The following is a 12,656-nucleotide window of genomic DNA, read 5'->3' on the forward strand; positions in this document are numbered from 1 at the left end:
CGGCGTTTAACACTCCGTTAGGGCATTTTGAGTACCGGGTTCTGCCGTTTGGTCTCGCCAATGCGCCAGCTGTTTTTCAGGCATTAGTTAATGATGTTCTGAGAGACATGCTGAACATCTTTGTTTTTGTCTATCTTGACGATATCCTGATTTTTTCACCGTCACTCGAGATTCATGTTCAGCACGTTCGACGTGTTCTACAGCGCCTTTTAGAGAATTGTCTCTACGTAAAGGCTGAGAAGTGCTCTTTCATGTCTCCTCCGTTACTTTTCTCGGTTCCGTTATTTCCGCTGAAGGCATTCAGATGGATTCCGCTAAGGTCCAAGCTGTCAGTGATTGGCCCGTTCCAAGGTCACGTGTCGAGTTGCAGCGCTTTTTAGGTTTCGCTAATTTCTATCGGCGTTTCATTCGTAATTTCGGTCAAGTTGCTGCCCCTCTCACAGCTCTTACTTCTGTCAAGACGTGTTTTAAGTGGTCCGGTTCCGCCCAGGGAGCTTTTGATCTTCTAAAAGAACGTTTTACGTCCGCTCCTATCCTCGTTACTCCTGACGTCACTAGACAATTCATTGTCGAGGTTGACGCTTCAGAGGTAGGCGTGGGAGCCATTCTATCCCAGCGCTTCCAGTCTGACGATAAGGTTCATCCTTGCGCTTATTTTTCTCATCGCCTGTCGCCATCTGAGCGCAACTATGATGTGGATAACCGTGAACTGCTCGCCATCCGCTTAGCCCTAGGCGAATGGCGACAGTGGTTGGAGGGGGCGACCGTTCCTTTTGTCGTTTGGACAGACCATAAGAACCTTGAGTACATCCGTTCTGCCAAACGACTTAATGCCCGTCAAGCTCGTTGGGCGTTGTTTTTCGCTCGTTTCGAGTTTGTGATTTCTTACCGTCCGGGTAGCAAGAACACCAAGCCTGATGCCTTATCCCGTCTGTTTAGTTCTTCTGTGGCTTCTACTGATCCCGAGGGGATTCTTCCTTATGGGCGTGTTGTCGGGTTGACAGTCTGGGGAATTGAAAGACAGGTTAAGCAAGCACTCACGCACACTGCGTCGCCGCGCGCTTGTCCTAGTAACCTCCTTTTCGTTCCTGTTTCCACTCGTCTGGCTGTTCTTCAGTGGGCTCACTCTGCCAAGTTAGCTGGTCATCCCGGTGTTCGAGGCACTCTTGCGTCTATTCGCCAGCGCTTTTGGTGGCCGACTCAGGAGCGTGACACGCGCCGTTTCGTGGCTGCTTGTTCGGACTGCGCGCAGACTAAGTCGGGTAACTCTCCTCCTGCCGGTCGTCTCAGACCGCTCCCCATTCCTTCTCGACCATGGTCTCACATCGCCCTAGACTTCATTACCGGTCTGCCTTTGTCTGCGGGGAAGACTGTGATTCTTACGGTTGTCGATAGGTTCTCTAAGGCGGCACATTTCATTCCCCTCGCTAAACTTCCTTCCGCTAAGGAGACGGCACAAATCATTATCGAGAATGTGTTCAGAATTCATGGCCTCCCGTTAGACGCCGTTTCAGACAGAGGCCCGCAATTCACGTCACAGTTTTGGAGGGAGTTCTGTCGTTTGATTGGTGCGTCCGTCAGTCTCTCTTCCGGGTTTCATCCCCAGTCTAACGGTCAAGCAGAGAGGGCCAATCAGACGATTGGTCGCATACTACGCAGCCTTTCTTTCAGAAACCCTGCGTCTTGGGCAGAACAGCTCCCCTGGGCAGAATACGCTCACAACTCGCTTCCTTCGTCTGCTACCGGGTTATCTCCGTTTCAGAGTAGTCTGGGTTACCAGCCTCCTCTGTTCTCATCCCAGCTTGCCGAGTCCAGCGTTCCCTCCGCTCAAGCGTTTGTCCAACGTTGTGAGCGCACCTGGAGGAGGGTGAGGTCTGCACTTTGCTGCTACAGGGCACAGACTGTGAGAGCCGCCAATAAACGCAGGATTAAGAGTCCAAGGTATTGTTGCGGCCAGAGAGTGTGGCTTTCCACTCGCAACCTTCCTCTTACGACAGCTTCTCGTAAGTTGACTCCGCGGTTCATTGGTCCGTTCCGTGTCTCCCAGGTCGTCAATCCTGTCGCTGTGCGACTGCTTCTTCCGCGACATCTTCGTCGCGTCCATCCTGTCTTCCATGTCTCCTGTGTCAAGCCCTTTCTTCGCACCCCGTTCGTCTTCCCTCCCCCTCCCGTCCTTGTCGAGAGCGCACCTATTTACAAGGTACATAAGATCATGGACATGCGTTCTCGGGGACGGGGTCACCAATACTTAGTGGATTGGGAGGGTTACGGTCCTGAGGAGAGGAGTTGGGTTCCGTCTCGGGACGTGCTGGACCGTTCACTCATTGATGATTTCCTCCGTTGCCGCCAGGATTCCTCCTCGAGTGCGCCAGGAGGCGCTCGGTGAGTGGGGGGTACTGTCATGTTTTGTCATTAATTATCATGTCTTGTCCCTGTGCTTCCCCTTCTATTCGTTTCCCTCTGCTGGTCTTATTAGGTTCTTTCCCTCTTTTTATCCCTCTCTCCCCTCCCTCTCTCACTCTCTCGCTCTCTCTTCTCTCTATCGTTCCGTTCCTGCTCCCAGCTGTTCCTATTCCCCTAATCATCATTTAGTCTTCCCACACCTGTTCCCGATCCTTTTCCCTGATTAGAGTCCCTATTTCTCTCCTTGTTTTCCGTACCTGCCCTGTCGGATCCTCATCTATAATTCACCGTGCTGTGTCTATGTTTTGCCCTGTCGTGTCGTGTTTCCCTCAGATGCTGCGTGGTGAGCAGGTGTCTGAGTCTGCTAGGTTCAAGTGCCTTCCCGAGGCAACCTGCAGTTCTCGATCAAGTCTCCAGTCTGTTCTCGTCTTTACGAGTAGTATTATGCTTTTTGTTTTGTAAAGTTTCTTACTGGATTAAAAACTCTGTTTTCGCCAAGTCGCTGTTGGGTCCTCATTCACCTGCATAACAATTTGTTCTATTGTTCTGTTGTTAAGAGTTTAGAACTGAGGGCAAAAAATTGAGCGCTGGGTGGAACTGGTTTTCTAATGAAGTGCTTGGAATCATTTTCCTGATACATACTGTAAACAATGGATGAGAAAGGATGATGTATAGAGTGTGTGTGTGTGTGGTGTGTGTGTGTGTCAGTGGAGGCTCCGCCTCCGAGGAGGACCATGCTACTCAGTGAATTTCATAAAAATGAAAATGTTAAAACATTTTTAAAGTTTTGTTTTTTAGGTTAAACTATACGAAATATATTCACATCAAATAATTGATGAAAATACACTGCTTTGCAATGAAGGTCTACAGTAGCCTCAACTGCACTCAGTAGTACGGTAGCACCATGGTGTACCCGGAGGACAGCTAGCTTCTGTCCTCTTCTGGGTATATTGACTTAAATTCAAAACCTAGGAGGCTCATGGTTCTCACCCCCTTCCATAGACTTACACAGTAATTATGACAACTTCCGGAGGACATCCTCCAACCTATAGCTCTTGCAGCATGAACTGACATGTTTTCCACCCAATCAAAGGATCAGAGAATGAATGAGATAAAGGCCAGAGCTGCCGCTTTCAAGGGCGGGAATCTAACCCGGAAGCTTAAAAGAAATCCTGCTATGCCCTCCGACGAACCATCAAATAGGCAAAGCATCAATACAGAACTAAGATCGAGTCGTACTACACCGGCTCTGACGCTCGTCGGAGTGACACGAGCCTACCAGACGAGCTAAACTACTTCTATCCTCACTTCGAGGCAAATAACACTGAAACATGCATGAAAGCACCAGCTGGAGGACTGTGTGATCACGCTCTCCGCAGCCGATGAGAGTAAGATCTTTAGACAAGGCCGCAGGTCCAAACGGATTACCAGAACGTTTACTGACGGATTACTTACGTTTACTGACCAACTAGCAAGTGTCTTCACTGATATTTTCAAGCTCTCCCTATCCGAGTCTGTAATACCAACATGTTTTAAGCAGACCACTGTAGTGCCTGTGCCCAAGAACACTAAGGTAACCGCCCTAAATGACTACCGACCCATAGCACTCACGTCTGTAGCCATGAAGTGCTTTGAAAGGCTGGTCATGGTTCACATCAACACCATTATCCCAGAAATCCTAGACCCACTACAATCTGCATACAGCCCCAACAGATCCACAGATGATGCAGTCTCTATTGTATTGCACTCTACACTGCCCTTTCCCACCCTGACAAAAGGAACACCGATGTGAGAATGCTATTCATTGACTACAGCTCAGCGTTCAACATCATAGTGCCCTCAAAGCTCATCAATAAGACGAGGACCCTGGGACTAAACACCTCACTCTGCAACTGGATCCTGGACTTCCTGACGGGCCGCCCCCAGTTGGTAAGGGTAGGTAACAACACATCCGCCATGCTGATCCTCAACATGTGGGCCCCTCAGGGGTGCGTGCCCAGTCCCCTCCTGTACTCCCTGTTCACTCATGACTGCACGACCAGGCACAACTCGAACACCGTCATTAAGTTTGCTGTTTACACAACAGTGGTAGGCCTGATCATCGACAACGACGAGACAGCCTATAGGGAGGAGGTCAGAGACATGGCCGTGTGGAGCCAGGACAACAACCTCTCTCTCAGCATGATCAAGACAAAGGAGTTGATTGTGGACTACAGGAGAAAGATAACCGAGCACGCCCCCATTCTCATCGACGGGGCTGCAAGGGAGCAGGTTGAGAGCTTCAAGATCCTTGTTGTCCACATCACCAACAAACTAACATGGTCCAAGCACACCATGACAGTCGTGAAGCGGGAACGACAAAACCTATTCCCCCTCAGGATACGGAAAAGATTTGGCATGGGTCCTCAGATCCTCAAAAGGTTTCTACAACTGCACCATCGAGAGCATCCTGACTGGTTGCATCACTGCCTGGTATGGAAAACTGCTCGGCCTCCGACCGTAAGGCACTACAGAGGGTAGTGGGAACAGCCCAGTATATCACTGGGGCCAAGCTTCCTGCCATCCTCTCTGCTACCACACGGCAAGCGGTAACGTAGCGCCAGGTCTAGGTCCAAGAGGCTTCTAACAGCTTCTACCCCCAAGCCATAAGACTTCTGTACCACTAGTCAAATGGCATTGCCCCCCCCCCCCTCACACTGCCCCGCTCTGTTGTCATCTATGCATAGTCACTTTACTTAACTCTACCTACATGTACATACTACCTCAACTAACCTGTGCCCCCGCACATCGCATCTGTACCGTCACCCCCCTGTATTTATTGTTATTTTTTACTGCTGCTCTTTAATTACTTGTTACCTTTATCTCTTATTCGTATCCATATTTTTTAACTGCCCTGTCGGTTAGGGGCTTGTAAGTAAGCATTTCACTTTAAGGTCTGAACCTTTTGTATGCGGCGCATGTGACTAATAAGATTTGATTTGAATCTTGTACTGAAAGAATAAGCTACTGCTAGCTAGCACTGCAGTGCATAACATGTGGTGAGTAGTTGACTCAAAGAGAGAGAAACACAATAGTTGACCAGTTTCGAACACATACATTACATTTAATCTTTTCTATTTATTTTTCATTTTCAATTTCAATTACTTTGCAAGCTAATGCAGTTAGCTAGTTTAACCTACTCAAACACCCTGCTCAAACAGAGGGATGCTGTATTAGCTATCTGGTTACACTGGAACTCTTCAAAGTCAAAGTAAGCTTGGTTTTACTAATATAATGCCTCCGGGGCATTAAGTGCTGAACTGCTGACTGACGATACACTGTAACGTTACTGCAGGATTGTAGCGGGTTTACAAACGCGTTAGTTCTAATAACTATGTTTACTATGACTTTACTTTGGTTCATTTAAGTGATAATGCCCGAGAAGCCAGTGTTTGGAAGATATATTGGAACGGTGTTAGACCCGAGACAAAGTCGAGATCCAACAACTGGCTTCAAGGGCATTATCACTTTTATACAACAAGTTACCAACATATTCAATTAATGATTGACATATTTTTCTTTAAAACGTTATTTTAATGAATTTATTCATACTATTTCATCCTTCCAAAAGATATAGTCCCGACACAAATCTAAGGTTGCTACCCAAGCCGGTTGGTCGTACGTTCTATCGGTTCGGTTGCCAGAGACACAACCCAGTTGTTTCGTCTTTTTGTTGTGTCTATGGACGCGAGACCCAGTCGTTCGTTCTAAATGTTCCACTTCCATACCGGCTGGCAGCGTTCTTATCCCTTGCTTGCTAGCAAGCTAACTATGGCTAACTTACAGGTTTAGCATATGTCTTGTGTAATTGTGAGTAATTGTGAATTTGCTCAGTCTGCTACGTTTATCTTCCAGAGACAATAGTGGTCATCTCCGTACATTTACTGTAAGGGAAAAACATTTAAATAAAAACCTCAAAATTCCAGATATAAAAATTGTGTTTTGTATTGGCAGTTTGCACGCTGCCGGCAACCTTCTCATAATAATTATGCACTTGGAGGAAACTTGGCATCATCATGCTGCAGGGAGGTTTTTCAGCGGCAGGGACTGGGAGACTAGTCAGGATCGAGGGAACGATGAATAGAGAAAAGTATCAAGAGATCCTTGATGAAAACTTGCTCCAGAGCGCTCAGGACCTCAGACTGGGGTGGTTTACTTTCCAACAGGACAACAACCCTAAGCACGCAGCCAAGACAACGTGGGGAAAAGACTCTCAATGTCATTGAGTGGCCCAGCCAGAACCTGGACTTAAACCAGATCGAACATCTCCGGAAAGACTTGAAAATAGCTGGGCAGCGACGCTCCCCACCCAACCTGACAGATTTTGAGAGGCTCTGCAGAGAAGAATGGGAGAAACTCCCCAAATACAGGTGTGCCACGCTTGTAGCATCCTACCGAAGAAGACTTGAGGCTGTAATCGCTGCCAAAGGTGCTTTAACAAAGTGCCGACTTAAGGGTCTGAATACTTATGTAAATGTAATATTTGTTTTTTGGGGGGATACATTTGCAAAAATGTTTAAAAACCTGTTTTTGCTATGTCATTATGGGGTATTGTGTGTAGATTGATGAGGGGGAACAACTATTTAATCCATTTTAAAATAAGGCTGTAGCATTACAAAATGTGGGAAAAGTGTGGTCTGAATACTTTCCGAATGCACTGTACATCCATAAAAATGATGCTGGCTGATTCATGATTTTCACTGGCTGAGAAATGCTGCCTGCCTGTCTGTCTCGTCCCGACTCCCGACACGTTCCTTACTATGGGGCAGCTGGAGATCGAATTTGAATATTGAAACAGTGTTGCAAATGTCATAGACAGACAACAAGGTTCATACAAATTTCCGACGTTGAAAACTAATTGTTAGTCTAAAAGATATGTGAGATAATGTCTAGATGCTTTTTATAGTGGAGATCAAATTCATACATTCCCTGGCTGGGCTGATGAGACAATGGATTGCGCAGTCAGATGGAACAGAGTAAATAGGCATTCTAATGTCTTAGATTTTGCCGGTGTGTTGTGGATTGGAGTCCACAAGCGAAGTGAAAAGGTAAGAAGAGGAGAGCGCATAGATGCGAGAAGGAATACAACGTGGCTGCTATGAAAGGGAACTGTGTTTACGTGTGATCAGGGGTGTATTCATTTAGCAAAATTCAGTTGAAAAATGTTTCTTAAAACAGAAGCAAACAGAACAACAGGGACAAACTTTCCTGAATTTGTCCAATAGAAACACTCTGTTTGCAACTGTTGGACTAATGATTACACCCTAGATCAGCTAGATGCAGGCTAGTGTGTAAGGCAGTATTGAATGCGTCACTGTCTGTCCATGTGTCACTTTCTGTCACCTTAAAATGTTCTCTCGACCAGTGTGCACCTACGTTGTAAACTTTCATTCCTAGGCTAGGTTGTAGCAACCTCATGATGGGTATAGGGAAAATTTGAGTATCATGTAGAAACCTAAAACTATCAATGTTACATTGAACTGGGTGAACGGAATGTGAATGACAGCCATCCAATATGCTGTAAGAGAAATAAGGCCGTGCTCATGAAAAGAAAGGTGTGTCCTCCCTCATCTTAAATGGCACTGACTGCCATTGGTGTGTACAATGTGTCTTTCTTACTTGACATCACACTGGGCAGAGACGCCAGATCAACATCTAGTTAAGATTTTTTTTAATGTAATTGTTTTTTAAATGGATGTAACCTTTATTTAATTAGGCAAGTCAGTTAAAGAACAAATATGTATTTACAACGACAGCCTACCCCAGTCGATGCTGGGCCAATTGTGCACAGCCCTACGGGACTCCCAACCACAGCCAGATGTGATACAGCCTGGATTTGAACCAGGGACTGTAGTGACACCCCTTGCATTGAGATGCAGTGTCTTTATACCACTGCGCCACTCAGTTCTCAATTAACGTGAATTCAACAAAAAATGTCACCATGTCATTGGATTTCGGTAAGAATTTGGGTGAAAAAAATATGAAATGCTTTTAAGTTGATCCAATCAGTTTCCCATGTTGATTCAATGTCATCACATCATTTTGTGGGGTTGAAATTACGTGGAAACAATGTTGATTCTACTAGTTTTTGCCCAGTGGGATGTTATCCTAAATGGCTCCGCTATTCCCCAGTCTTTCCCATTGATGCTCCTAATAAAACCTATTACCTGACATAATCAGTGGCATTTGATTTCCTCCTGTTATGCCTCATCTCTACACCCGACCCCATTTCACCATTAAATCACCTTTCTATTCGTTAGCATTTTATTGACCGTCTGCTGCTCTGTGAACAAGTCACCTGTTTGTTTCTCAAATCATCATCAGCCAAAGGTTCTAACACTTACTCTTACACATGGCTTTTATTGCTGTTTGATTATCTGTGTAGTATATAGTGTTGTGTATCTATGCGTTACATTTTTACACCTTCTACTCCCTTTCGACTCCTTTTTCTATTGAGCTGTTGTTGTAGATAAATTCACTGTAAAAAAACAACAACACAACTCTAGTTATTTCAACGAATTATTCCAAGTTTTCCGCTCAAGTGTTACCTGAACAAAAATCATTTAGTTGGTCCAAACCAAGCTCCAACTTGGGAAAACTTTGTCAAACATTCGGTCAATTTAAAATGACGTTTGCTCAACTCATACATTCATTCGACTAGAAACTACTATTTGGGAATCTTAACTGAAAAGGGTCGTGCAACTGATTACTCACAGCTTAAAACATGAAATGTTTTCAATTTAGTTGATTTAAATGGTGCATGTTCATTTATATAGTCATTATGATTCAACATGTCCTCACAACCGCTTGCTTGGTTCATGACGTGCCCATCTTCCTGCTACATCACCATGTCTGTGTCAGCTGTCAGTTCATCTGACTATTCTCTCGTCATTGATTTCATTGACTTCTTTACGCAATTTGAGTTTTTCTGTATAGTTGTCTAATGTTGGTGGAGCATATTATATATTTGAATGTGACTCCTTAATCACTATGATAAATAAAATTGTTTTTCTTGAGTGTACTTTTATGTCTGGACAGAATTACAATGGCTTGTTTTTGCTCTTCAACATACTGCTACAAAACAGTAGGGCTTTAAGCACAACTGATGACGCCATTGAATGATATTTTATGTCTATGGACTGCGAACAATAAATCGATGAATTGCACATGTATATACAATATCGGACTTGAAGTTATGTTTGATGATGCCACAATTAGAACTATTCCTGATTGGTTTAAGTACAGTATTACAGAGCATATGTCGTGCGTAATTGTGCGTCATTGTGATCTACCAGAGACAATAGTGGTCATCTCTGTACGTTTACAGTAGGGGCAAAAAATAAAACCCCAAACTTCACAATTCCAGATATCAAAAGATTGTATTGTATTGGCAGTTTGCACGCTGCCCGCAAACCTTCTCATAATAATTATGCACTTGGAGGAATTTTAAACATCATTGTTTCACGTTTCATGTTCTAAATAGTGTACTTCAATATGTAAACATAAGCATAGTGAACAAGATATAACTTCAAAGTAATTGAATCGTATTTGAGTAATATGGACACGTTGGATCGGCTCCATCCAAGCAGCATTGAAGTGAACACTCGTCAATCATTACAGGGAATCCTACTGATTACACACGCGAGCGCGCACACATATTTGCAGATTCTGGGACACATATTTTACATACGTTAAAAAAAACACAACCAATTCAACTGTAGCCTCAATAAATAGCAATTTAAATGTTGATAATCAATCCAACACTTACCCAGTGGTAAAACAAAGAAAAACGGTAGCCAACACAGGATGAACATCCCGACGACAATCGCCAGGGTTTTGGCAGCCTTCTTCTCCCGGGAGAACTTCATCAAGCGCACGGACAGCGAACTCCGGAACGGGTGGTTTTTACTCTTGGAAGTATCCTCCAGCATGCTCCGACAGTGAATCCTAAGCACCACTTCTATCGACTTATTTCTTTCCCGTTTGACCCCCGCTTCTAAACTCTTGGTAGTCCTCCGAGCCACCACGTAGACCCTGAAATACATCACTAGGATGACCATAAGCGGGAGGTAGAAGGAAAAGAGCGAGGAGAAGAGGGCATAGCCCGGTTCTTCGGTGATGCTGCAGACGCTCTCGTCGGTCGGCGGCGGTTCCTTCCATCCCAGCAGCGGTCCTATGGAGATGACCATGGAGGAGACCCAGACCAACACCAGAATGACGGCGGCTTTCTTCTCCGTCATGATGGTGGGGTATTTGAGGCAGTGTTTGACCCCGATGTACCTGTCTATGGAGATGATGCAGAGGCTGAGGATGGACGCGGTGCAGCAGAGAACATCCACCGCTGCCCAGACGTTGCAGAAGATCCGGCCGAACACCCAGCATCCCAGCACTTCCAAAGACGCGGAGAAAGGAAGCACAATAATGCTCAATAGCAAGTCCGCTATGGCCAGGTTGACTATAAAGAAGTTCGTGACGGTCTGTAAGTGTCTATTGCATAGCACCGAGAGGATAACCAAAATGTTTCCAACGATAGCCACCAAGATGAACACGGATAGAAAGACCCCGACCGCAATGACCTGGGGGTCCAGTGTGATGTTCTTGCAGCTGGTGGAGTTGGTGCTGTTGTCTGTGAATAAGATTTGATCCAGGAAAGATTCGTTGAGAGCTTTTTCAAAATATATTCCGACATTGCTTTCGTTCATCAAATTAGAATATGTCATTTTGAAACTCCATAAAGAAAACTTTATAGTTGGATCCCAAGGCAAAACAAAGTGGTATTCGTAATGTTTTTGTTGTTGTTCAGTGTTGTTTGTTTCCCATATTAAAAGAGAACGAGATGAAATTGAACATTCTTCTCACATATGTGAATTGTCTTCAATTTATGAAAAGCTCCATTGGTATCTAGATCGTTTCATCTATTAAATGCGTATTTTTTCCCCCAAAACAAAATACAACTGGTGCGCAATAACAGCACATTCCCTCTGTCTGAAAATGCAGGATCAACTATTCCTTCTTTTTTTAAACTGAAGACTTCCCCAGCCAAGGATATTCTTGGAGATCTTTGAGGTAGCAAAAATGTCACAAAATCTCAAATGAAGTATCAGTAAATATATTTTTGTAGCTCAATAGCACCGGATGGTCCGATTCTATTCCACTGGCGGCATTCTTTTAGTGAGAAGTCCAAACCAAACCACAGAGTCGCAGCCTGCCTAGGACCCCAGCATCTGAGCCCTGCGCTCCTCCCTAGCAAGTGGATTAAGTGAGGCGTCGCATAATAACTGCGACGCCACAAGAGGGAGTCGCGCCCGTATCTACACACTCAACAGGCATTCCAGTGTAGCCAATAGTGTATAGATTTGACCCATAGCCTAATATTCAGTTGATGTTTAGACTACTTCAGTATTACATCACTGACATATACAACCCGAAGCCAGACTACATGCAAACTAAACCCTTCAGTAGAATATAATACACTACATCTCATTCAAAAACCTTTGCATTAATATGGAGTTGGTCTGCCCTTTGCTGCTATAACAGCCTCCACTCTTCTGCGGGGACTTGCTTCCATTCATGCACAAGAGCATTAGCGAGGTCGGGCACTGATGTTGGGAGATTAGGCCTGGCTCGCAGTTGGCATTCCAATTCATCCCAAAGGTGTTCGATGGGGTTGAAGTCAGGGCTCTGTGCAGGCCAGTCAAGTTATTTCACACTGATCTCAACAAACCATTTCTGCACGGACCTTGCTTTGTGCACAGGGTCTTTGTCATGCTGAAACAGGAAGGGCCTTCCCCAAACTGTTGCCACAAAGTTAGAAGCACATAATCGTCTAGAATGTCATTGTATGCTGTAGCGTTAGGATTTCCCTTCACTGGAACTAAGAGGCCTAGCCTGAAAAACAGCCCCAGACCATTCCTCTTCCATCAAACTTTACAGTTGGCAGTATACATTGGGGCAGATAGCGTTCTCCTGGCATCCGCCAAACCCAGATTCATCCGTTGGACTGCCAGATGATGAAGCGTGATTCATCACTCCAGAGAACGCGTTTCCACTGCTCCAGAGGCCAATGGCTGCAAGCTTTACACCACTCCAGCCAACGCTTGGCATTGCGCATGATGATATTAGGCTGCTCGGCCATGGAAACCCATTTCATGAAGCTCCCGACGAACAGTTCTTGGGCTGAATGTTGCTTCCAGAGGCAGTTTGGAACTCGGTAG

General features: G+C 45.2%; 1 protein-coding gene across 1 annotated transcript in view; it reads right to left on the reverse strand.

The window, feature by feature from the left end:
* LOC124011982 (alpha-1D adrenergic receptor-like) overlaps positions 1-11,672 on the reverse strand; it is a 37,648-nt gene extending 25,976 nt beyond the window's left edge. Inside the window, exon 1 of the mRNA XM_046325283.1 lies at positions 10,211-11,672. Coding sequence (XP_046181239.1) covers positions 10,211-11,162 — 952 coding nt within the window. The 5' untranslated portion in view covers positions 11,163-11,672. The remainder of the gene's footprint in view (positions 1-10,210) is intronic.
* Positions 11,673-12,656: the final 984 nt, after the last annotated feature.

Source organism: Oncorhynchus gorbuscha, linkage group LG24, assembly GCF_021184085.1.
Source record: "Oncorhynchus gorbuscha isolate QuinsamMale2020 ecotype Even-year linkage group LG24, OgorEven_v1.0, whole genome shotgun sequence".
NCBI classification, from domain to species: Eukaryota; Metazoa; Chordata; class Actinopteri; order Salmoniformes; family Salmonidae; genus Oncorhynchus; species Oncorhynchus gorbuscha.